The sequence below is a fragment of the Oryctolagus cuniculus genome, chromosome 18 (assembly GCF_964237555.1).
Source record: "Oryctolagus cuniculus chromosome 18, mOryCun1.1, whole genome shotgun sequence".
Lineage (NCBI taxonomy): Eukaryota > Metazoa > Chordata > Mammalia > Lagomorpha > Leporidae > Oryctolagus > Oryctolagus cuniculus.
The window spans coordinates 57,450,604-57,475,028 of record NC_091449.1 but is presented as its reverse complement, the minus strand read 5'-3'; the positions used below and the strand labels follow the sequence as shown (position 1 = coordinate 57,475,028).

The 24,425-nt window shown below is 47.4% G+C and overlaps 1 protein-coding gene across 6 annotated transcripts in view; it reads left to right on the top strand.

The window, feature by feature from the left end:
* The first annotated feature begins 8,473 nt into the window (after window positions 1–8,473).
* The window catches only part of WDR59 (WD repeat domain 59), a 101,249-nt gene continuing 85,297 nt past the window's right edge, over window positions 8,474–24,425 (top strand). For 3 of the 6 annotated variants that reach the window (XR_011384093.1, XM_051847282.2, XM_008257615.4), the window contains exon 1: window positions 8,474–8,636. Coding sequence is in view for 4 of the 6 variants with exons in the window: in XM_051847282.2 (XP_051703242.1) it covers window positions 8,583–8,636 (54 nt within the window). In the remaining 2 variants the exon portion in view is untranslated. The remainder of the gene's footprint in view (window positions 8,637–24,425) is intronic. The other 3 variants (XM_070062732.1, XM_051847280.2, XR_011384092.1) reach the window with 2 other exon arrangements.

The window sequence follows — 24,425 nt, the reverse complement described above, 5'->3', positions numbered from 1 at the left end:
ATACCGTGGAGAACAAGACAGATAAACCACCTTTTCTCACAAATTTCAGAACCATTTCACATGCAAGCGGATGGCTGCAACCAAAGGGACAATGACAAATGTTGGTGCCAAGTGGAGAAAAAAGACTTTGCTGACCAGAACGTAAAATGGTACAGCTGCTTTGGGAAACAGCCTGGGTGTCCCCCCACAGAAGTAGAATGGGACCCAGCAGTTCCTCTCCCAGGTACAATTCCAAGAAAAGTAAATACACATATCTAACAAGAATCTACACAAATGCTCATGGCAGCATTACTTGAAACAGCCGAAAGGCAAAAGCAAGCCAGATGTCTATCAACTGATAAATGGATCAACCAAATGAGGTCTATCCACACAACGGAATATTATTCGACCATTAAAAGGAATAAAGTGCTGATATCCTACAACATGCATGAATCTTGAAAACATAATGCTAAATCAAAGAAGCTAGTTATAAAAGACCCTGTGTTGTTTGATCCCACTTACATGAAAGGTAGTGTAGGCAAATCTTTTGAAATAGAGAATCAGTAGTTGAGAGGACAGGGAGGTTGGAGAGTGACTTTAACAGGTTTCTTTTTGAAGTGATGAAAGTGTCCTGGGATTAGATAATGGTGATGGTTGCATAAACTTGTGAATATACGGAAAGTGAGTTATACCTTTAAACTATCATTTTATGATATGTGAATTACAGTACAATATTATGTACCAGAAAATATTGAAGCCGGAAATGATTACACAGTGTGACAGATAAATGTAGAGCAGTGGCTGGCATGTGGTAGACATTTCATCAATATTTGCTGAATGAGTAAATGAATAAATGAATGAACAAATTAGTAAGTGCCATGAGAGACAAAGAGCACTGAGCTGATGGAAAGGGAGGAGACAGGCATAAGCACAATGATTCCAAGCCAGACCTGAAAGATGACTTGGAGGTTAGCCAGACAAGGGAGTAGGCAGGGAGAACTGTGTTCCAGCGTAGAGAAGAGGCTATTGCAAGGCCATGTTCAAGAAACTGACGGAAGCAACATGGCTGCAACAAGAAGAGGTGAAAACAGGGAGGAATCTGGATCTCAGGGACAAGCGAGAAGGTCCCGTGAGTGATGGCAGGGGTTGTGGATCACTCCACGGGCTGTGGGGCATGGAAAGATTGACCGGCAGCCTTATCCTTGGCAACAACAGCAGTCAATTATCAGTGAGCCCTGCGGATGCTCCAGAATGAGTGCAAAGTTGTTCAGATGAATTTGACATTTAATTCCTCTAACAATGCTGGGAGCTAGAGGCTATCTCCAAAATCAAAGAAATGAAGAGACTTGACCTGCACAAGTAAAGAGCTGTGTGTTCTTTGCTTCTCTACGCAGGGATACGTTGGATGGATACTTGAAACAACTGGCTTGACAGGAAGCACCAGGGAGTTGGGTGACAGAATGGCTGAGAAACATTTTATTTCAACATACAAAGAGTAATTTTAAAATTTTTGGGAAATGGAATTAAAACGTAAGTTTATTCGGGTGTGAAAAATTATTTGAAATCCCTGCATGGTTTATTCATAAGATGAATTTTTCCATGGACTCTTTGAAGACCCCTCAAATGCGTATATTTCAATTTTTTTTGCACCAAAATAGACTTATCTTTTAATTCCATTTCCATGAACTTATTGAAGTATCCTCATATCTTTTTGTATTTGGGTGTTTTAATCACGTAAATTTATTATTTTATTTATTTGACAGGCAGAGTGACAGAGGATGACAGAGTCAGACAAAGATATTTTCCATCTGCTGATTTACTCCCCAAAAGCCTGCAACAGCTTGGGCTGGACCAGGCCAAAGACAAGAGCCTGGAACCCCATCCAGGCCTCCCATGTGGGTGGCAGAAATCCAAGTACTTGAGCCATCACCTGCTGCCTTCCCAAGTGCATTAACAGGAAGCTGGATCAGAAGCAAAGTAGCTGGGACTCCAACCAAAGAGATGTAAGCATTCCAAGTGGAGGCTTATCCTTGTGCCATAATACCACACCAACCATGGAAACATAGATAGATAGATAGATAGATAGATAGATAGATAGATAGATAGATAGATAGAATATATCACATGCACAATAAACAGTCACACAGCCAATGGGAACGGAGCCGCACCTCTTTTTGAAATCTTTTTAAACTTTAAATTTGTTTCCACTTTATTTGAAAAAAGAGATGTACACACAGAGAAAGATTCCATCAGTTGGGTTTACTCTCCAAATACCAGCAACAGGCCCGGCCAGGCTGAAGCCAGGAGCCAAGAACTCAATCTGGGTCTTACAGATGGGGGATGGGGACCCTACTACTTGAGCCATCACCTGTTGCCTCCCAACAGGTGGACACTGGCAAGAAGCAAGATCAGAAGCACTCAAGGAGGCCAGCGCCGCGGCTCACTAGGCTAATCTTCCGCCTTGCGGCGCCGGCACACCCGGTTCTAGTCCCGGTCGGGGCGCCGGATCCTGTCCCGGTTGCCCCTCTTCCAGGCCAGCTCTCTGCTATGGCCAGGGAGTGCAGTGGAGGATGGCCCAAGTGCTTGGGCCCTGCACCCCATGGGAGACCAGGAGAAGCACCTGGCTCCTGGCTTTGGATCAGCGCGGTGCGCCGGCCGCAGCACACTGGCCGCAGCGGCCATTGGAGGGTGAACCAACGGCAAAGGAAGACCTTTCTCTCTGTATCTCTCTCTCTCTCACTGTCCACTCTGCCTGTCAAAAAAAAAAAAAAAAAAAGAAGAAGGACTCAAACCAGGCACTCTGATAGGGGTTGTGGGCATCCCAGCAGTGACCTAACCACTGTGCCACTGGGGCTGAATTCTGAGCTTTATCGTGAACATACTCATCAAGAAACTTTCAGATGAGAACTTTGTTTTCTCTGTGTTTTCCAACAGGGTGAAAAAGAATAGATCTCCATAAGTTATACAGCTACGTTTCTTTTTGTAAAATAACTATTGGTCCTTAAGGGGTATTCGTCTGTCGTGAGGCCACCTCTCCCATGTCTGGTACCACTGTCCAGCTGAAGCCCTGCACTGCAAACTGAAGCTCCTGCTCTCTGGAAAGTGATGCCATGAACCGTGGGACCCTGAGGGATCCTGGATGGCAGCTTCTCCCAGACAATGCTGCAATTATCTCCTCATGTACTTATTTAAATGATAACATTCCCCAACATGAAAATATTCAAATACAGAGCTGGGAAAGGTCTTTGCTCAGTGGCTTGATTCTGTGCATTCCAGGGTGGACAGAATAACTAGTAGCTGAGCAACCAGCATTCACCCAGCGTTGCAAACTCACAGGTGCTCCATTTTGTTATTTTTTAAAAAGATTTATTTATTTATTTGAAAGGCAGAGTTAGAGAGAGGCGGAGAAAGAGAGAGAGAATCTTAGTGCATGGGATTGAGGCCCACCTCTGCTTTCAAACCAGCTTTCTACCCTGCATGTAGTGGATGGCAACAGGCTCAAGTACTTGGGTGCCTGGGAGACTTGGATGGATGGAATTCCTGGTTCCTGGCCTCTGCCTGGCCCAGCCTTGGCTGTTGCAGGCATGTGAGAAGTGAAATGTAGAAATGGCCCGGGCAGCTCTGGACCTCTGTGTTCATGTCTTCTGTCTTCATGCTCTGCTGACCCATCTATCACAACAATCAGGAGAAAGAGCTGATAAAATCCATGTTGCCAATGCCCTTTGGAATTTTGTGTGCATAACTGTGCTGCAAATCCCTAGTTTTAAACAAACTCAGGAAGAATGTGGTAAGTCTGCAACTTGCTTGGTTCAGAAAATAGGAGACATGGCATGTTAAGGCTTATTCCTGGGATTCCGGGATGTGATGAGAAATCTGGGGCCTCCTTCCTGGCTCCATGACCCAGAAGATGGAGAGGGCTTCCCACAGCTTGGAAGAGAGTCCCCAGGACTCAGTTAGAGATGGACAAATGTCTCAGTGTGAGAAACTTCCTCCCAGGTTCTCTGAGATCTCTTTATATTTCTCTTGCTTTGCTTGAGAAGAGAAAACTTAGAGGAACCAGGGTAATGAGCAAGTAAATGCATATTTGCAAGGAGGCTGAGCATGTGAGTGTCCAGAAATATTTGTTGATGTGATAAAGAGATGGAAATTACCAGCAGGGCTTAGGGCAGGGGTCCAAGGTCCCCCAGATGTAAAGTGGCTGAGGGTCAGTTAACTACGCATTCTGCAGAAGAGGAAACAGAGAGTTCAGAAGATAAAGGATTCTGTTCAAATTGCATAACTAGCAGCTGATAAGAGACAGCCAAGCCCCTGGATATCAGGTTTTGCTACAGATCCTGCCTTCTTGTGGCTTGGCTGGCTAATGACCTTCCGAAACGACAGTATCTGGTGATAAGGGCACTGTGGCCTGGTCTGCTTGACAAGGGATTCCCAACAGTCTCCAGCCTCTGATTTCGACAGAACATTCACCTGGGGCCCCTAGGGGTGCACAGCTGTGAACAAGCAGTCAGAGAGCTCTCGGGTGTGCTGCAGAATCTCCATCTCTGGTGACACTGACATGACAAGACTGTGGGAGGGACACAATGTGGGTGAGAGATGGAAAGGAAGGACCTGAGGAGGTGACTGGAAAGGTGCTCGTGGCTCCCTCTCCCCAAATTGCTTTTCACATTTTAAAAAGAAAACCACAAAAGAACAGAACACCAAGGACTTGGAGCCAAAGCACTTCCTGTGCCTACAATCCATGACAAGCAGAGAATTAGACAAACCAAAGAGCAGGTGTGTTTGGGGTGGAGGGCTTCAGAAGTGCTCAAGCCAGGGAGAGCCTAGTGGTTTTGGTAGAAGCTGATTACTAAACTACACTCTCAAAAGTTAGAGAGATTGGAATATGTACATCTGTATGTGTACTCGTATCTCTACCCAAAATAAAACCAAGATGCTTAGCACGGCACTTCCTAACCAGTCCTTTCTATTTTTTCTGGCTGTACCTTTTGCTACATCTTTCTGTACATCCCTGAGTCATAATGTGTTTGCTAATCACTCATTCAGTGGCTATTTATTGCCCACTACATCCAAGGGATAGGAAGGAACTACATAAGTACAATTAATCACTATATTCATTTGGCCCCATGTGCTAGCATGAGCATGCCTAGGAAGGGTTCTTCATCGCTATCTCCATGCACCAGGACCTGGCTTGTAGCCTGTCCTGGCCCTCTGAGCTGAGGTCATCTTCACAGAACAATTCTTGGGAATTAGGAAAAACACTGGGATGCAGAAGGTGGAGGCCAAGCCTAGAGGAGCTTTCCAAGGGCTGCCATGTGTGAGAACAGCTGATGAATAGTTGGAAAAGAAAGCAAAAGGAGCTTAAGGAGAGTGACTAGTAATTCTGTTTCCCCCAGAGGTCATGGCTTCTTGCTATGCCTTCATTCGCTGGACAAATACTCAGAATGTGCTACATATGCAGTCATGCAGGAGTGAACAAATACACCTGCTTCCTCTTCTCTCAAAGCTTGAAAATATTAAATAAACAAATAAATACTGAAGGCATTTTGAAGGAAAGAGGCACAGAGCCATGAAAGTTAACTGGGGAACAGCCTTGTGTCTTTGGAACACATCCTACTCTGTATACTTCAGGGTCTTTGTTCACATTCTTTACGCTGAAGTACTTATTTTGATAGTGTATCTTATGAAAAATGTTAATATTGCACTGAAAAGTTCAAATTGTCACCTTCTTCAAGATGCCAGTCCAGGTCTCCTGCTTATGCTACTCCCTCCTAACACACTGTTTGTACGTCTATGATAGTACACAGTCTGTCTGCTAAGTATATACTTGTTGTAGGGTGACCAACTATTCCATCTTGTCTTGTATTGCATGGTTTCCTGAGATGCAAGATTTTTCCTTGGCTGCAGTGCTAAAACCTGGAAGCTCCTGGGCAAACCAGGTCAAGTTGGTGGTCACCCTAACTTGTCAACGTAAGAGGCCACCACTTCTTATTTCTAGTCATGCAGGGACTTGCACTTAGAAATAGTGGTAACGGGCCGGCGCCGCGGCTCAATAGGCTAATCCTCCGCCTAGCGGCGCCGGCACACCGGGTTCTAGTCCCGGTCGGGGCGCCGGATTCTGTCCCGGTTGCCCCTCTTCCAGGCCAGCCCTCTGCTGTGGCCAGGGAGTGCAGTGGAGGATGGCCCAGGTGCTTGGGCCCTGCACCCCATGGGAGACCAGGAAAAGCACCTGGCTCCTGGCTCCTGCCATCGGATCAGCGCGGTGCGCCGGCCGCAGCGCGCCGGCCGCGGCAGCCATTGGAGGGTGAACCAACGGCAAAGGAAGACCTTTCTCTCTGTCTCTCTCTCTCACTATCCACTCTGCCTGTCAAAAAAAAAAAAAAAAAAAAAAAAAAAAAAAAAAAAAAAGAAATAGTGGTAACATTAACAAGAGCAGTGGTTTAAACCTGAGCCTTTTATATGTCCCAGGCCCTGCGTAGAGCTCCTCACAACAATCAAATAAGCTGTTTTCCTTTCTACAGAGAGAATGAGGCTAAATCACTTAAGACAGGATTAGAGAAAGTGGGACTAAAGAGGAGAAGTTAATCACCACCTATGTGGTTCTCAAACTTTTTTATCTCAGGATTCATTTACACTCTTAAAAATTATTGAAGTCCACAAAATATTTCTTTTCTTTTTTTTTTTTTTTTTTTTTTTGACGGGCAGAGTGGACAGTGAGAGAGAGAGAGAGACAGAGAGAAAGGTCTTCCTTTGCCATTGGTTCACCCTCCAATGGCCGCCACGGCCAGCGCACCGCGCTGATCCGATGGCAGGAGCCAGGTACTTATCCTGGTCTCCCATGGGGTGCAGGGCCCAAGGACTTGGGCCATCCTCCACTGCACTCCCTGGCCACAGCAGAGAGCTGGCCTGGAAGAGGGACAACCGGGACAGGATCCGGCGCCCCGACCGGGACTAGAACCGGGTGTGCCGGCGCCGCAAGGCGGAGGATTAGCCTAGTGAGCCACGGCGCCGGCCAAAGTCCACAAAATATTTCTATGTTGCCTGTATATGTAGGCAATTACTGTTAGAAATCAAAACAGGATTTGAAAAAATTCATTATCTCATTGAAAAATTAATTCATATGAATAAATTCTAAAATGAAAAATACTAAATATATCTTCCAAAACCAAAAAATGTTAGCGAGAGGAGTTGTAAATCTTGTCAACATTTGGCTTACTAGAAAACAGTCGGTTTCTCCCATCCACTTCTACGTTCAATTCGCTGCAATATTTATCACGTAGCCTCTGGAAAACTCCACTGCTACACTGGGGAAAGAAAGTGAAAATCATTTTTTAAAATTAATTAATTAATTTATTTTATTTTATTTTTATTTTTTAATTTTTGACAGGCAGAGTGGACAGTGAGAGAGAGAGAGACAGAGAAAAAGGTCTTCCTTTTTGCCGTTGGTTCACCCTCCAATGGCCGCCGCGGCCACTGCACCGCTCTGATCCGAAGCCAGGAGCCAGGTGCTTTTCCTGGTCTCCCATGGGGTGCAGGGCCCAAGCACCTGGGCCATCCTCCACTGCACTCCCTGGCCACAGCAGAGAGCTGGCCTGGAAGAAGGGCAACCGGGACAGAATCCGGCGCCCGGACCGGGACTAGAACCCGGTGTTCTGGCGCTGCAAGGTGGAGGATTAGCCTATTGAGCCGCGGCGCCGGCCGAAAATCATTTTTTAAAAAGATTTATTTTATGTATTTGAAAGACAGAGTTAAAGAAAGAGAGAGAGAGAAATCTTCCATCTGCTGGTTCACTCCCCAAATGGCTGTAAGGGCCAGAGCTGAGCCAGGAGCCAGGGGCCAGGAGCTTCCGCCAGGTCTCCCACGCAGGTGCAGGGGCCCAAGCACTTGGGCCATCTGCTGCAGCTTTCCCAGGTCATAGCAGAGCATAGCAGAGGGGCAGCCGGGACTGGAACTGGCGCCCACATGGGATGCCGGCGCTGCAGGCTGGGGCTTTAACACGCTGCGCCACAGCCCCGGCCCCGAAAATGATTTTTTAATGTGATTATGAAAACTGCTTCGTCTTCAGAGACCCTCAAGGAATCCCCGGACATTTGGGAGGCGCTACTGTATTGTAAGAAACAGTAAGTCCAGCATTCAGACTAAAGGGGAAGAAGAGGTTCCTTCGATTCGCATGAATGTTGGGCTTTGCCTGGTAGGCTGGGTCTGGGCGAAATGCCGGGGACACCAACAAGTGCCTCAAGCAAACGCTAACCTGCGCGCTCTTCCGGAGTCACTGACGCGCGGCGCGGCTCCACCTCAAACTACAACTCCCCGCAGAGCTCGCGGCGGGGGGCGTGTCCGCACCCGCGGAGCGCGAGGGTGGCTCAAGCTGATGACGGAAGTGAGAGGAGGCGTGCCTGTTTTGGGTGGGTGCGGTGCGCCAATTGGAGGAGATGGAGAGATGGGGCGGGGCTGTCGCTTGGGTCAGCCAATAATTGGCGGTCAGGCGAAAATGGGAGGGGGACGGGGCGTGGCAGGGCTGACTCACAGGCTGCGTGGGGCTCACGGAGCCTGGGGACGCGAGTCTGAGGGGTGCGAGGGCCCTGTCCTGAGGTCGTGCGAGGGGGATGGCGGCACGATGGAGCAGCGAGAACGTCGTGGTGGAGTTCCGCGACTCCCAGGTGAGCTGGGGTCCGAACGGAGCAGTCTGGGCATGCGCCCTCAGTGGTTCCCCTCCCCCACGCGGCCTCTCTGGTCCTAGGGGTTGCCGGGAGACCCCCGGCTCTGGCTGAGGAGTTGGACTACCCGGTTACCTGGAGCTGTCAGGCTCGGGCGGGCGGGAGGCGCTTGATGACAGTTGGGGTGGGCATGGACGGGGTGTCGAGGTTCCTTGTAGGGGGTACAGGGAATAGGGTTCGCCTTGGGGGGCTGAGGGAGGTGCCTCATGCCCAAGGTGGTGAGCGAGGGGGCGTCGAGCAAGTCGTGGAACTTCTGCGTGGACCTGACCCTTGGTTTTGGGGGTGGGGTGAGGTGGATTCCATGAAATGCTGCTCGCAAAGCGGCTGCTTCGACGCCTAAGCGGTTAAGTGGTTGCTGATGCTGTGATAGTGGACCCTGTACGTATTGCCTGGGTTCGAATCCTGGCGCAGGTAATAGGCTGTCATCGCTCTCTGCGTGCCAGTTTCCTCACCAGTGGAAGGAGTAATCCTGTCTCACGGGATTGGCGTGAGGATTTGGGGCGGTCATCCGTGTGTGTGTGTGTCTGTCTGTCTGTCTCTCACACACACACAGTGGTGGGCACATGTTACGCTTCGAAAAACGTGAGCCCTCACTGAGGAATTTTACCACTTTTCTGTGTCGTGACTTCTGTATGTTGGGCCTTGTGCTGAGCTGCTTATGTGTGGTTTCTTTTTGTGGTTCCTGGAAGAACCATGCAAGGAAGGTAGGTGTAAAGGGGGAAGCTGATGCCCATTTCATCCCCAGTGACTTGGCCAAGGCCTCCCGCGATGGGGCCATTGGTGGAAGGCACTGCCCCCAGAGCGTGTGTCAGCTCAGAACAGTACTTTGCCTAGTAGTGGGTATCTGCGCGGGGTCGTGCAGTTGTTTGACAGTAGACAGCATGTTCCCCCTTCCCCACTCCTGTGCCAGTGTCTTGGAGAGCCTGTTTATTCAGCTGTCTCCGTGTGCCAGACTTCTACTCACTCATTTATTCAACAAGGAGTTACTGAGATACTAACATTGTGCCGGGCCTTGTGTCCATACTCCAGTGATTTTTCTGGAGGGAAATCTGGATTGCTTTGCCATAAAGATGAATGAGTGGAGGAGCCTCCCACTAGTTTGCTCTGTGTGCCCTTGGATAAGTAGCACCTATCGAGGCTTTGAGCAGCAGCGTTTGGATGCAGGGATCCTAAAGCCGCTGGCACTGTCAGCATGGTGTCTCAGAGGCCCAGTCACCCAGGGGAGGTGCTAGACTCCTAGGGAAAAACCGTATCCCTGTCACCTTTCTCATTAATTGCTTCCACTGGGAGCTAGGACAGAACAGGATTGTGTGTTTGTCTCTGAGCCTGCTAATTTGGAAGCTACTAAACTGCAAACCCTTTAATTCTCACAGAAACCCAGGTAGTCTCACTCCTTTTTTTTTTTTTTTTTTTTTTTTTTGAAATAGAAACGTAATTGAAGAGACCTGCAGAGCAAGTGCTGACACTTATATTAGGATGCTATGAAGTAGCAGCAAATAATTAAACCTGAACAGCAGTTGTCATAGTAGGAGAACAAAGTGAATTGGGTAATTGAGCTGCCTGTGGGAGTTTCTATTTTTCTTTCTGCTTTCCTGATTAGTGGAAGGATGTGTCTTGGTGTGAATTAGCATGGTTTTGTGGTTCACTCTAGTGATCAATGGGAGGGGCAGGAACCAGTCTATTAACTTTTTAAAATTAATGTGGAAAGAAAAAGTGAAACTTCTTCACAGTACCTGTCTGAAAAGGCCAAAACAATAAACTTTTCAAAGCATCCCACATCTTGTCAAAATGATTTTAAAAAATTAAAGCTTTTAGATTTTTCAGAGTAAACCTGCTGTCTGTAGGTGAAACTGTTTTGGTTTATACAAGTGTTATTTGCTTTATAAAACAATGCCATGTGGTATTACTGTCACCAGTTAGTGGTGAAGGACATGTGGTACTTGACAGCAACTCTGCAGTGCTCACTTGCACGTGTACCCTTGAGGATCAGTGAGATGGCAGCTTGTGCAGTTGTGAGTCTGACTCGGCAGCGTGTACAGAAGTGCTGCGGCCGGGACTGGTGGTGAAGATGGGAACTGCAGACTCCGAAGTTGCTTGCTTGCCTGCCTGCTTTGGAAGGCAGAATTAGAGAGAGAGAGAGAGAGGTCTTCCATCTGCTGTTTCACTCCGCAGATGGCTACAATGGCTGGGGCTGGACCAGGCCAAAGCCAGGAGCCAGGATCTTCTTCTGGGTCTCCCACATGGGGGCAGCAACCCAAGTCCTTGGCCACCCTCCACTGTTTTCCCAGATACATCAGCAGGGAGCTGGATAGGAAGTAGAGCAAAATGAACTCAAACTGGCACCGACATGGGATGCCAGTGCTGCAGGCGGTGGCTTAACCCATTGCACCACCACAGTGGCCCCGGAAATAGCATTCTTTTTTTTTTTTTTTTTTTTTTAACAGGTAGAGTGGACAGTGAGAGAGAGAGACAGAGACAGAGAGAAAGTTCTTCCTCTTCCTTTTCCATTGGTTCACTCTCCATTGACCGCTGTGGCCAGCCCACCATGCTGATCCAAAGCCAGGAGCCAGGTGCTTCCTCCTGGTCTCCATGCGGGTGCAGGGCCCAAGCACCTGGGCTGTCCTCCACTGGACTCTCGGGCCATAGCAGAGAGCTGGACTGGAAGAGGAGCAACGGGGACAGAATCCGGCGCCCCGACCGGGACTAGAACCTGGGGTGCCGGCACCACAGGCAGAGGGTTAGCCTAGTGAGCCGCAGCGCCGGCCTAGAAATAGCATTCTTAATGTCTCTGCTCAGGGTTCTGTGATACCTCAAACTCAGTCTGTGCAAAGTAGCTGAACATACGCTGTAACAGCTCTCCCTGGAGCCCAGCTTCTTGCTTCCTTCCCAGCCCATTCCCTAGACAGCCAATGATTTTTTAAAACATATGCAAGGTATATTGAGGTATAATTCATGTACCATAAAATTGACATTTTAAGTGTGTGATTTGTTGACTTTTGATTATATATAATGTATGTACCACCACAATTAACACATACTCCAGACAGTTCCATGCTGCCCCTGTGTAGTCAGTCACCCTTCCTTAGCCCTGGTAGCTGCTGGTGATTTCCTAATAAATGGAATCACACAATGTGTAACCTTTTGAGTCTGGCTGTTTCACTTACTCTCCTGCTTTTGAGACTATAGACATGCTGAAGTTAAGAGCTAGAAACACTCTGTCTGGTTCTCCCACATAGGTAGCAGGGGCCCAAGTACCTGGGCCATCATCTGCATTAGCAGGGATCTGACTCAGAAGCAGAGAAATTGGAACTCAAACTGGGTTCCAGTGCAGGATGCTGGTGTTACAGTCAGTGGCTTAACCCACTGTGCCACAGGCTGGCCCCTCTGATCATTTCTTGTATACATTTCCTGCCATTCACTGTTCATTTTACTCTTTATCCTCCTACTGTAGTACAGGCTGCTTGAGGATGGAGACCTTGTTTTGTTGACTTCTGTATCCCTAGTGCTAGAATAGTATTTGTTATATAGCAGGTGCTCAACAATTATTATTTTTATTATTTTTGACAGGCAGAGTGGATAGTGAGAGAGAGAGAGAGAGAGAAAGGTCTTCCTTTTTGCCTTTGGTTCGCCCTCCAATGACCGCCACGGCTGGCGCGCTGCGGCCGGCGCACCGCGCTGATCCAAAGCCAGGAGCCAGGTGCTTCTCCTGGTCTCCCATGGGGTGCAGGGCCCAAGCACTTGGGCCATCCTCCACTGCACTCCCGGGCCACAGCAGAGAGCTGGCCTGGAAGAGGGGCAACCGGGATAGAATCCGGCGCCCCGACCGGGACTAGAACCCAGTGTGCCAGCGCCGCTAGGCGGAGGATTAGCCTATTGAGCCACAGTGCCGGCCAACAATTATTTTTTAAAGATTTATTTATTTATTTATTTGAGAGGCAGAATTACAGAAGAGAGTAGGAGAGACAGAGAAAGAGGTCTTCCATCCTCTGGCCAGACCTGGGCTGATCTGAAGCCAGGAGCCAGGAGCTTCTTCTGGGTCTCCCACATGGGTGTAGGTACCCAAGCACTTGGGCCATCTTCCACTGCTTTCCCAGGCCATTAGCAGGGAGCTGGATTGGAAGTGGGGCAGCTGGGATGCGAGCCAGCACCCATATGGGATGCCAGGGCCCCTTGCATCACACCACAGCGCCAGGCCCAACAAATACTTTTAGAATGAATAAATTTAAAAAGTTAATTATACTGATGAAAAGTTTTAGTAGGAGTTAGATTAATAAAGATTTTATTTATTTTATTTGAAAGTCAGTTACACAGAGAGAGGAGAGGCAGAGAGAGAGGTCTTCCACCCGCTGGTTCACTCCCCAACTGGCCGCAACGGCTGGAGCTGCGTCGATCTGAAGCCAGGGGCCAGGAGCTTCTTCTGGGTCTCCCACACTGGCGCAGGGGCCCAAGGACTTGGGCCATCTTCTACTGCTTTCTCAGGCCAAAGCAGAGAGCTGGATTGGAAGTGGAGCAGCTGGGACTCAAACTGGTGCCCATATGGGATGCAGTCACTGCAGGGAGGAGCTTTACCCGCTTTGCCACAGCGCCGCTCCCCCCCCCCTTTTTTTTTTTAAAGATTTTTTTTTTATTTTTTTATTTTTTGACAGGCAGAGTGGACAGTGAGAGAGAGAGATAGAGAGAAAGGTCTTCCTTTGCCGTTGGTTCACCCTCCAATGGCCGCCGCGGCTGGCGCGCTGCAGCCGGCACACCACGCTGATCCGATGGCAGGAGCCAGGAGCCAGGTGCTTTTCCTGGTCTCCCATGGGGTGCAGGGCCCAAGCACCTGGGCCATCCTCCACTGCACTGCCGGGCCACAGCAGAGAGCTGGCCTGGAAGAGGGGCAACCGGGACAGAATCCGGCGCCCCGACCGGGACTAGAACCCGGTGTGCCGGCGCCGCTAGGCGGAGGATTAGCCTAGTGAGCCGCGGCACCGGCCCAAAGATTTATTTATTTTAAGCTGGTGCCACGGCTCAGTAGGCTAATCCTCTGCCTGCGGCGCCAGCACCCCAGGTTCTCGTCCCGGTCGGGGCGCCGAATTCTGTCCCCGTTGCTCCTCTTCCAGGCCAGCTCTTTGCTGTGGCCCGAGAAGGCAGTGGAGGATGGCCCAAGTGCTTGGGCCCTGCACCCCATGGGAGACCAGGAGAAGCACCTGGCTCCTACCTTCGGATCAGCGCAGTGCGCCAGCGGCGGCCATTGGAGGGTGAACCAATGGCAAAGGAAGACCTTTCTGTCTGTCTGTCTCTCTCTCACTGTCCACTTTGCCTGTCAAAAAAAAAAAAAAAGATTTATTTATTTTAATAAAAAGTTACTGAGAGAGGGGTGGAACATACGTGGAGAGAGAGACCTTCCATCTGCTGGTTCACTCCCCAAGTGGCCACAATGGCCAGGGCTGGTTCAGGCCAAAGTCTCCCACATGGATAGGGTGGGCCAAAGCAATTTGACCACCCCCCGCTGTTTTTCCAGGTGCATTAACAGGGAACTTGATTGGAAGTAGAGCAACAAGGACTTGAACTGGTGTACACATAGGATGTTGGCATTGCAGGCAGCAGTTTAGCCCTCTGTGTCAGAATGCCAGCCCCATTTTTCATGTTGTTTTTTTTTTTTAAATAAATTTTTATGGGGCCAGGGTCATAGCACGGTGGGTTAAACTGCTGCTTGCAACACTGGTACCCATATTGGAGTGCCCATTAAAGTTTCAGCTACTCCACTTCTGATACAACTTCCTGCTAATGCATCTGGGAAGATAATGCCACCTATACAAGAGACCCAGAGGGAGGTCCAGGCTCCTGGCTTCTGCCTGGCCCAGCCCTGGCTGTTACAGCCTTTTGGGGAATGAACCAGTGGATGGAAGATCTTTCTCTGTCTCTCTCTCTGACACTGTCTTTCAAATAAATAAAATAAAATAAAAAATCTTTTTTTTTTAAAGCTTTTATTGGGACCGGTGCCGTGGCTCACTTGGCTAATCCTATGCCTGCAGTGCTGGCATCCCATATGGGTGCCAGGTTCTAGTCCCGGTTGCTCGTCTTCAGTCCAGCTCTCTGCTGTGGCCCAGGAAGGCAGTGGAGGATGACCCAAGTGCTTGGGTACCTGCACCAATGTGGGAGACAAGGAGGAAGCACCTGGCTCCTGGCTTTGGATCGGCGCAGCTCCGGCCGTAGCAGCCATTTGGGGGGTGAACCAAGGGAGGAAGACCTTTCTCTCTGACTCTCTCTCTCTCATTGTCTAACTCTGCCTGTCAAAAAAAAAAAAAAAAAAGGCTTTTATTTATTTATTCAAGAGGGAGTACAGAGAGAAAGGTCTTCCTTCCACTGGTCCACTCCTCAAATGGCCTCAACGGCCAGAGCTGCACTCATCTGAAGCCAGGAGCCAGGGGCTTCTTCCCCATCTCCCACGCAGGTGCAGGTGCAGGAGCCCAAGGTCTTGGGCCATCTCCCACTGCTCTCCCAGGCCACAGCAGAGAGCTGGATCTGAAGAGGAGCAGTTGGGACTAGAACTGGTGCCCATATTGGATGCCAGTGCTGCAGGTAGAAAATTAACCTACTGTGCCACGGTGCCAGCCCCAAAATAAATAAACCTTTTACAGATAAATTGTTATTTTGGAATAGTTTTAGATTTACAGAAAAATTGGGACAGTGGTACCATGAGTTCCCGTATAGCCTGTACCCAGTTTTCCCATTTTTTTTTTAAAGATTGATTTATTTATTTGAAAGGTAGAGTTACAGAAAGGTAGGGGCAGAGAGAGTGAGAGAGGTCTTCCATCGACTGGTTCACTCCTCAAATGGCTGCAATGGCTGGGGCTGGGGCTGGGGCTGGGCCGATCCGAAGCCAGGAACCAGGAGCTTCTTCCAAGTCTCCCACATGGGTACAGGGACCTAAGCACTTGGGCCATCTTCTGCTTTCCCAGGCCACAGCAGAGAGCTGGATTAGAAGTGGGACAGCCAGGTCTCAAACCGGCACCCATATGGGATGCTGGCACTGTAGGCAGTGGCTTTACGCACTATGCCACAGCACCAGTCCTTTTTTTCCCTGTTTACATCTTACATTTCTGTGGTACATTTCCCCACAATTAATGTATCAGTGTTGATACAATACTATTAACCAAAATCTAATCTATACTCAGTTTTCCTTCATTTTTACCTAATTTCCTTTTTCTGTTCTGGGATCCCACCCAGGATAATACTTTACCTTGAGTTATCATTTCTCCTTAGACTCTTCTTGGTTGTAATAATTTTTTAGATTGTCCTTTTTTTTTTTTTTTTATAAATTTGATAGTTCTTAGGAGTACTAGTCAGTTTTGGTGGAATGTCCCTTAACTGAGATTTGCCTGATGTTTTTCTCTTGAGTAGACTTGGTTGTGTGGTTTTGGAGGGGAAGACACCAGATATAAAGTACCTTTATCATCACATTACATTCTGTGAACACTGTTGATGTTGACCTTGATCACCTGGCTGCAGTAGGGTTTGTCTGGTTTCTTTAGTGTGAAGTTGCTTTTTGTTCCTCTTTCTACCTTTTGAAGATGGTCTGCATCTGTAGATCATACTTAAAGAATAGGGAGTTAACACCTGCTGTTTATTTACTCAGTCATTTGTATAGGTTAATAAGAACGCATATTTATTTTTTATATTGGGTTATTATCTAACATTATTTTGTTAGATTATTCTAGCTCTCTTAGGGCTTGTGTTGTGTCACAGCAGATTAAGGCATCCTGTATTAGTGTAGATTCAAATCCTGGCTGCTGTACGTCGAATCCAGCTCCCTGCTAATGAGCGTAGGAAAGTAGCAGAAGGTAGCCCAAGTACTTGAGGCCCTGCCATGCATGTAGGAGACTCAGATGAAGTTCAGGCTCCTGGCGGTAGGCTGGCATTGGCCTGGCTGTTGTAGCCATTTGGAAAGTAAACCAGGGGATGGAAGATCTCTATCACTCCCTCTGTCTCTGTAACTCTGCCATTCAAATAAATAAAGTAAATCTTCCCACATGGGTGCAGAGGCCCAAGGACTTGGGGCATCCTCTACTGCTTTCACAGGCCATAGCAGAGAGGTGGATCGGAAGTGGAGCAGCCGGGACTTTAACCGGCGCCCCTATGGGATGCCGGCACTGCAGGAGGCAGCTTTACCCGTTATGCCACAGCACCAGCCTGTTTTTGTTCTTACTATAAGATGATCAGTTTGCATTGTGTATATTTCCTGTCTCAGTCCTAACATCAGCCATTTCTCCAAGGAGCCCGGTTCCTGTTATTGAAGGACGATACCAGAAATCAGGATCTGGTAGTAGGTGTGCTCATTGCCGTTGCAGTGTCATTGCTCCTGGGCCGTCTTGTCTGACAGAGCAAAGGAGTGTGTGTGTGTGTGTGTGTGTGTGTGTATGGGTGTTGTAGTCCACGATTGCGCTCATGTAAATGTTTCTGGATGTCACTGTCTCTCTCTGTATTATCCTGAACATGACTTCATACTCGTGTCTCAACTCTAATCCATTACCACTAGGGCCATTGTGGCTCCTCCCCTTGTTTACCGGTAACCCCCACTGCAAAGTGAAATACCTAGCTCTGACCGTCCTCCATTCATTCTTTTACTTAGTTGTTCAATCTCAGCACACAGGCATGGCATTTTCAGAGTTGTTAACTTGTTCCCCATAGGATCCTTTGTACGGTTCCTTTTCTCTTTGATTTTACAGATTCCACTCAGATTGTCACCATTTTTAAGCAGCCATTTCATTTCTTAACATTATGGTCTAGTCCTTATGAAGCATTTTTGGGTGACATTTTAAGATATTTTGCCTTAAGAGTGATTTTGTTATGTAATACTTCATATATATAAATTATATTGACACCATATAAGAATAATAGTAAAATGTACTCTCCAAGCAGCTTAAGGGGCGGACTCTTCTGATTTCTTCCTGGTGAGTTTTCCTCAGTCCGTGTCCCACTCTAAGACATTTTAGAAGCAGTAACTGCCCTAAAATCTGGATTAATAATTTCTATATAGTTTTATATGTACAAAAATATAAACAGATTTTCATTGTAACTGTTTTTGACCATTAGGTAAATGGAATTACTTGTTGTGACATCTTTATTTTGCTTGTTTGTCCTTGCGTTCCTTTTGAAGTTTATTCGCATTGATTATCATGGTGGTTTACTTTTTTTTGCTGTGAGACAGTGTTCTGTTGTATGGATGTGCCACAATTTAGTTATCCCTCTTTATTAAACATTTAGATTTCCAGTTGTTTAGATTACAGATGATAATACCATGGATGCGGTATTTACGTGGGAGTAGGATTGTCTGTGGGATGTGCATACACTTTAAACTTACCAGAAAATGTGAAATTGTTATCCAATTGGATGTCTAATTGGTTGGATTTTTGCTTTTAAAGATTTACTTATTTGTAAGGCAGAATGACAGGGACACACACACACACACACAGAGAGAGAGCGACCAAGCGAGAGAGAGAGAGAGACAGATCTTCCAGCCACTGATTCACTCCCCAAATGGCTGCAATGGTCAGGGCTGTGCCAGGCCAAAGCCAGTAACTTGAAACTGGAAATCCATTCACATTTCCAACATCAGTGGCAAGGATCCAAATACTTTAGGACTACCTTCCATTGCTCTCCCAGGTGCATTAACAAGAAGCTATATCAGAAATGATATGGAATACAAGCAGCAGGTTAATCAGTTACACTTCCAAAGCAGTTGAGATTTTGTATTCCCAGCAGCAGTGCATAAAGAGTTCCTATTGGTTCATATCCTTACCCACACTTGGTATTATTGTACATTAACATTTCTCATCCTTTCAACAAATGTTTTTTGAAAATCTACTGTATGCCAGGTATTGGGGCCACAGCAATCAACAAAACATTCAATCTCTTGCCCATGTGAAGCTGATTTTCACCTATTTGGTGCATAAGAAATGGTCATTTTTTGGACTTAATTTGTATTTCCAAGATTACTGATGAAAGTGAATTATTTTCATATGTTTAATTAGCAATTTTGTTTCTTCCTTGAAATACTTATGTCTTGTGCCTTTTTTAATTATTGAAGTTGTCTTTTTCTTTTTTTTTTAAAAGATTTTATTTATTAGAGAGGTAGAGTGACAGAGAGAGGGAGAGACAAGAGAGAAAGCCCTTCCATCCGCTGGTTCACTCCCCAAATGGCCCCAACGGTCCAAAGCCAGGAGCCAGGAACCAGGAGCTTCTTTTGGGTTGCCCACGCGAGTGCAGGGGCCCAAGCATTTGGGCCATCTTTCTTTTCTTTGCCAGGCCATAGCAGAGAGCTGGATAGGAAGAGGAGCAACTGGGACATGAACCGGCCCCCATATGGAATGCAGGCACTGGTGGTGGAGGCTTAGTCTACTGCACCACAGCACCAGCCCTGTCTTTTTCTTTCTTTTTTTTTTATTCTTTATTTTTTGACAGGCAGAGTGGACAGTGAGAGAGAGAGACAGAGAGAAAGGTCTTCCTTTTGCCGTTGGTTCACCCTCCAATGGCCGCTGTAGCCGGTGCACCGCGCTGATCCGATGGCAGAAGCCAGGTACTTCTCCTGGTCTCCCATGGGGTGCAGGGCCCAAGCACTTGGGCCATCCTCCACTGCACTCCCGGGCCACAGCAGAGAGCTGGCCTGGAAGAGGGGCAACCGGGACAGAATCTGGCGCCCCGACCAGGACTAGAACCCTGTGTGCCGGCGCCGCAAGGCAGAGGATTAGCCTAGTGAGCCATGGTGCCGGCTTTCTTTTTCTTATAAATGAAGAGGAGTGTAAAATTTTTTCTGGATTCTACTTTTGTAATGATTATATATGTTATAAATACATTCACCCAGAATGTAGCTTTCCTTTTCATTGTATTTATGTTATCTTTTGATGAATAAAAGTTTTAATTCTAATGCAGTTGACTTGATGGATTGTGCTTAAAGGAAAATTTCCATAATATGGTTTCATAAAGATACTTGCCAATTATTGTCTTACTTTTTTTCCCTGTTATCTCAGAATTGAAAATGAAGCGACTAGCGCCGCGGCTCAATAGGCTAATCCTCCGCCTAGCGGCACCGGCACACCAGGTTCTAGTCCCGGTCAGGGCACCAGATTCTGTCCAGGTTGCCCCTCTTCCAGGCAAGCTCTCTGCTGTGGCCCGGGAGTGCAGTGGAGGATGGCCCAAGTGCTTGGGCCCTGCACCCCATGGGAGACCAGGAGAAGTACCTGGCTCCTGCCTTCCGATCAGCGCAGCGCGCCAGCCGCGGCGGCCATTGGAGGGTGAACCAACGGCAAAAGGAAGACCTTTCTCTCTGTCTCTCTCTCTCACTGTCCACTCTGCCTGTAAAAAAAAAAAAGAAAAAGAAAAAAAGAAAGAAAGAAAGAAAGAAAGAAAGAAAGAAAGAAAGAAAGAAAGAAAGAAAGAAAATGAAGCATCTCAGGGCCAGCCTGGTGGCGTAGTAGGGTTGAGCCTCCACCTGCGGTGCCGGCATCCCATATGGGTACTGGTTCAAGTCCCAGCTGCTCCACTTCTGATCCAGCTCTTTGCTGTGGCCTGGGAAAGCAGAGGAGGATGGCCCAAGTATTTGGACCCCTGCACCCACATGAGAAACATGGAAGAAGCTCCTGACTTCTGGCTTCAAATCAGTCCAGCTCCTGCTGTTGTGGCCATTTGGGAAGTGAACCAGTGGAAGAAAGACCTTTCTCTTTGTCTTTTTTTTTTTTTTTTTTTTTTACAGGCAGAGTTAGACAATGAGAGAGACAGAGAGAAAGGTCTTCCTTCCGTTGGTTCACTCCCCCAAATGGCCGCTACGGCTGGCTTCCTGCGCTGATCCGAAGCCAGGAGCCAGGTGCCTCCTCCTGGTCTCCCATGTGGGTGCAGGGCCCAAGCACTTGGGCCATCCTCCACTGCCCTCCCGGGCCACAGCAGAGAGCTGGACTGGAAGAGGAGCAACCGGGACAGAACTGGCACCCCAACTGGGACTAGAACCCGGGGTGCCTGCGCCGCAGGCAGAGGATTAGCCTAGTGAGCCACGGCGCCAGCCTTTCTCTTTGTCTTTACCTCTCTCTGTCTGTAACTCTGCCTCTTAAATAAATAAATAAATAAAATCTTAAAAAAAAAAAAAAAGAAATTGAGACATCTCAGGAAGCATGCTTTCTGCTACCTAATGATTTATCAATCTCGTCATTATAACGTTTCTTGCAGAAAGATATGGAGGACTATTTTTTTTTCTTCTAACAGAAACAAATCAAAACAAAAACCCAACAACAAAAACAACTCAGCAAATTTTTTTTTAAACTTTTATTTATTTATTTATTTGGAAGGCAGAGAGAGTAACAGACAGAGGAGAGACGGGAAAAAAAAAAAGATCTTCCATCAGCTGGTTCACTCCCCAAATGGCCACAAGGAGCCAGAATCTTCATCCAGGTTTCCCATGTGAGTGGAAGGGGCCCAAATACTTGGGCCATCTTACGCTGGTTTCCCAGGCAGGGAGCAGTATCAGAAGTGGAGCAGGGGCTGGTGCTATGGTAGCAGGTAAATCTGACGCCTACAGTGCTGGCATCCCATATTGGCCCCAGTTTGAGTCCTGGGTACTCCACTTCTGATCTTGCTCTCTGCTGTGGCCTGGGAAATCAGTAGAAGATGGCCCAAGTGCTTTGGTCCCTGCACCCATGTGGGAGACCGGAAGAAGCTCCTGGCTCCTGTCTCTGGATTGGCCCCGTTCCAGCTGTTGCGGCCATCTGAGGAGTGAACCAGTGGATGGAAGACCCCTCCCCCCCACCTCTCTCTGCCTCTCTGTAACTTTGCCTTTCAGATAAATAAATAAATCTTAAAAAGAAAAAAAAAAAGTGGAGCAGCCAGGACTTGAACCGGCGCCCATATGGAATGCAGGTGTTGCAGGCTTAACCCTGACCACAATGCTGACCCCCAGCAAATTCTTTAGAGTGGAGCAAAGTTGGAAATAGTTAATTGTACATTATTCTGGAGCAATCCACCTTTGGTCTCTGCTTCTCAGTCTATTTTGAAAACTATGGTAGGCCTATTTTTGGTGGAAATGACTATTAAAATGTGAATTATTTGTTTTTTGGAAAGCATAATGTAAAGATACAATGATGCATTGGGGAACAGTACAGTGTAGCACAGAGGTTGAGGATTTGGAGCCACAATGCCTGTGTTAAGATCTAGGGAATGCCACCTGTCTGTTGCCGCATCTCAGACAAGTTAGTCCTTTCTCAACTTCAGTTTCATCATTGAGGAAACAAGGATGATCGTGTCGGGGGTCCCCCAGACCACTGCACGGTTTGATGATTCACCGGGAGGCTTCACAGTCGTGCTTGCAGTTGTGATTATTGTGGCACAAGAACACAAAGCAAAATCAAAGGGAAATGGCCAGTAGGATGAAGTGGGGAGAAAACCTGGCATAAGCTTCTAAGAGTTCTCACTGTGGAGTCTTATGGGACATGCTTAATTCCTTCAGAGCTGAACTGTAACAACACCCGTGAAATGTGCCAGGAAGTTCCTTGGGAACTGAGTGCCCAAGGTTTTTATTTGGGGATGGTCACATGGGCACCCTCCAAATTCCAGGTTCCGAGAAGGGCAGAAAGGCATTGATCCGTGTAAACCACAGGGACGCATGGTGGAAGCACAGCGAGGACGTCTCACCGTTCCAGAGTTCTTAGAGTGGCCCAGAACCACCCTTCCAGCAGGGCATTGTCAGGAGAGCGGCAGGCCTCCTCTGCCAGCGCTTTTCTGCACGCTTCCTTCTAGAGTTGCTGCGAGGGTTAAATGAGACTATCCACACAGAGCACTTGGCTCTGCAGTCAGCTACGTGGAGTACTTAATACATGTTAGTAAATTTGTCCTGACAAAGTGCTCATGGAGCTGGGAGGACCTTTCTAGGATGTCCCATCCCCTCTGTTTTACAGCTGAGAAACCTGAGCCCCTGGTGACACCCAGTACTGTTTTGGGTTAGGAAGAAGTGAGGACGTCCCCATTTTAAAGGGAGAGATTTCCAGAGCTACACCCTCTTCTTGAGCAGACAAACCAGAGCCTCAGAGAGATAAGGTAGGAAGCTTAGACAAGCTTGGCTCGGGAATAGCTCTGGCAGCAGTGTGTCTGGAATTTAAAAAGAGATTAGATCTCGTCATTTGAAAGACTCTGATTCTTTTCATGTCAGAGGGTTTCATCTTGTGGTTTTAGTCCATGAAACCCGATAATGCATATGTTATAGTCTTTACTCAGGCCTGTGACAAACTGACATTAGGGGAACTGACCCAGCTCTAATTTGCATTGATAGGATGTTACCATTTTGTATACTTTGGAAGGATGAACAGGCAAAGTGCTTGGTTTCTTTTCTTTTCCTTTTTTTTTGTTTTTTTTTTTTTTTGTTTGTTTGTTTGTTTGTTTTGTTTTTGAACAGCGTTTATCATTCAGGTGAGAGTGAAAGAGGAAGAGTTGATTTTTTTTTCCTAGTCCTTTCAAATAAACAAATCCTAGATTTGTTTCACAGATAGCAGAGTTCTCTATAAAGAGGTTTTTCTGTGCATTGAATCAGGATAGAAACATAGGTCTATAAAGCTGCATTACAAATTCTTTATAGAGAGACCAGCTTTCTCAAAGATTTTTGTTTGCCAAAATTTACCTGTAAATTCAAAATGGGTTTGTAATGCATTCCATCTCCAAATTCAGAATCATGTCTGTTGTTTTTCTGTTTTTTTTTTTTAAAGATTTATTTATGGATTGATTTTTTGAAAGGCACAGTTACAGAGAGGCAGAGGCAGAGAAAGAGAGAGGTCTTCCATCCACTGTTCACTCCCCAAGATGGCCACATGGCTGGAGCTGAGCCAGTGGGAGCCAGGAGCTTCTTCCAGGTCTCCCAGGTGTGTGCAGAGGCCCAAGGACTCAGGCCATCTTCCAGTGCTTTCCTAGGCTATAGCAGAGAGCTGGATCGGAAGTGGAGCAGCCAGGACTCAAACTGGTGCCCATAAGGAATGCAGGCACTGCATTTACCCACTGCGCCACAGTGCTGGCCTGTTGTTTTTCTAAATAAGCTTTTTTTTTTTTTTTATTTTTTTTTTTTTTTATTTATTTTTTTTTTTTTTTTGACAGGCAGAGTGGACAGTGAGAGAGAGAGACAGAGAGAGAAAGGTCTTCCTTTGCCGCTGGTTCACCCTCCAATGGCCGCCGCTGCAGCCGGCGCACCGCGCTGATCCTGGCAGGAGCCAGGAGCCAGGTGCTTTTCCTGGTCTCCCATGGGGTGCAGGGCCCAAGCACCTGGGCCATCCTCCACTGCACTCCCTGGCCATAGCAGAGAGCTGGCCTGGAAGAGGGGCAACCGGGACAGAATCCGGCGCCCCAACCGGGACTAGAACCCGGTGTGCCGGCGCCGCAAGGTGGAGGATTAGCCTATTGAGCCACGGCGCCGGCTTTAAATAAGCTTTTTTTTGGTAACAGCTCTATTGAGGTATAATTCACATACTGTCCATTCACATGTTTTTCTTTTTAAAAATTCTGTGTATAGCAGCAGTTTTTATTTATTTGAAAGGCAGAAAGAGAGAGAGAGAGAGAGAAATGTTTGTGAGAGAGAAAAGGAGAGCTTCTGTCTGCTGGTTCACTCCCCAGTGGAACTGGCCCAGGCTGAAACTAGGAGCCAGGAACTCATTCCAGGTGTCCTACGTGGGTGCCAAGGTCCTAATTCCTTGAGCCGTCACGTGATACTCCAAGGGTGTGTATTAG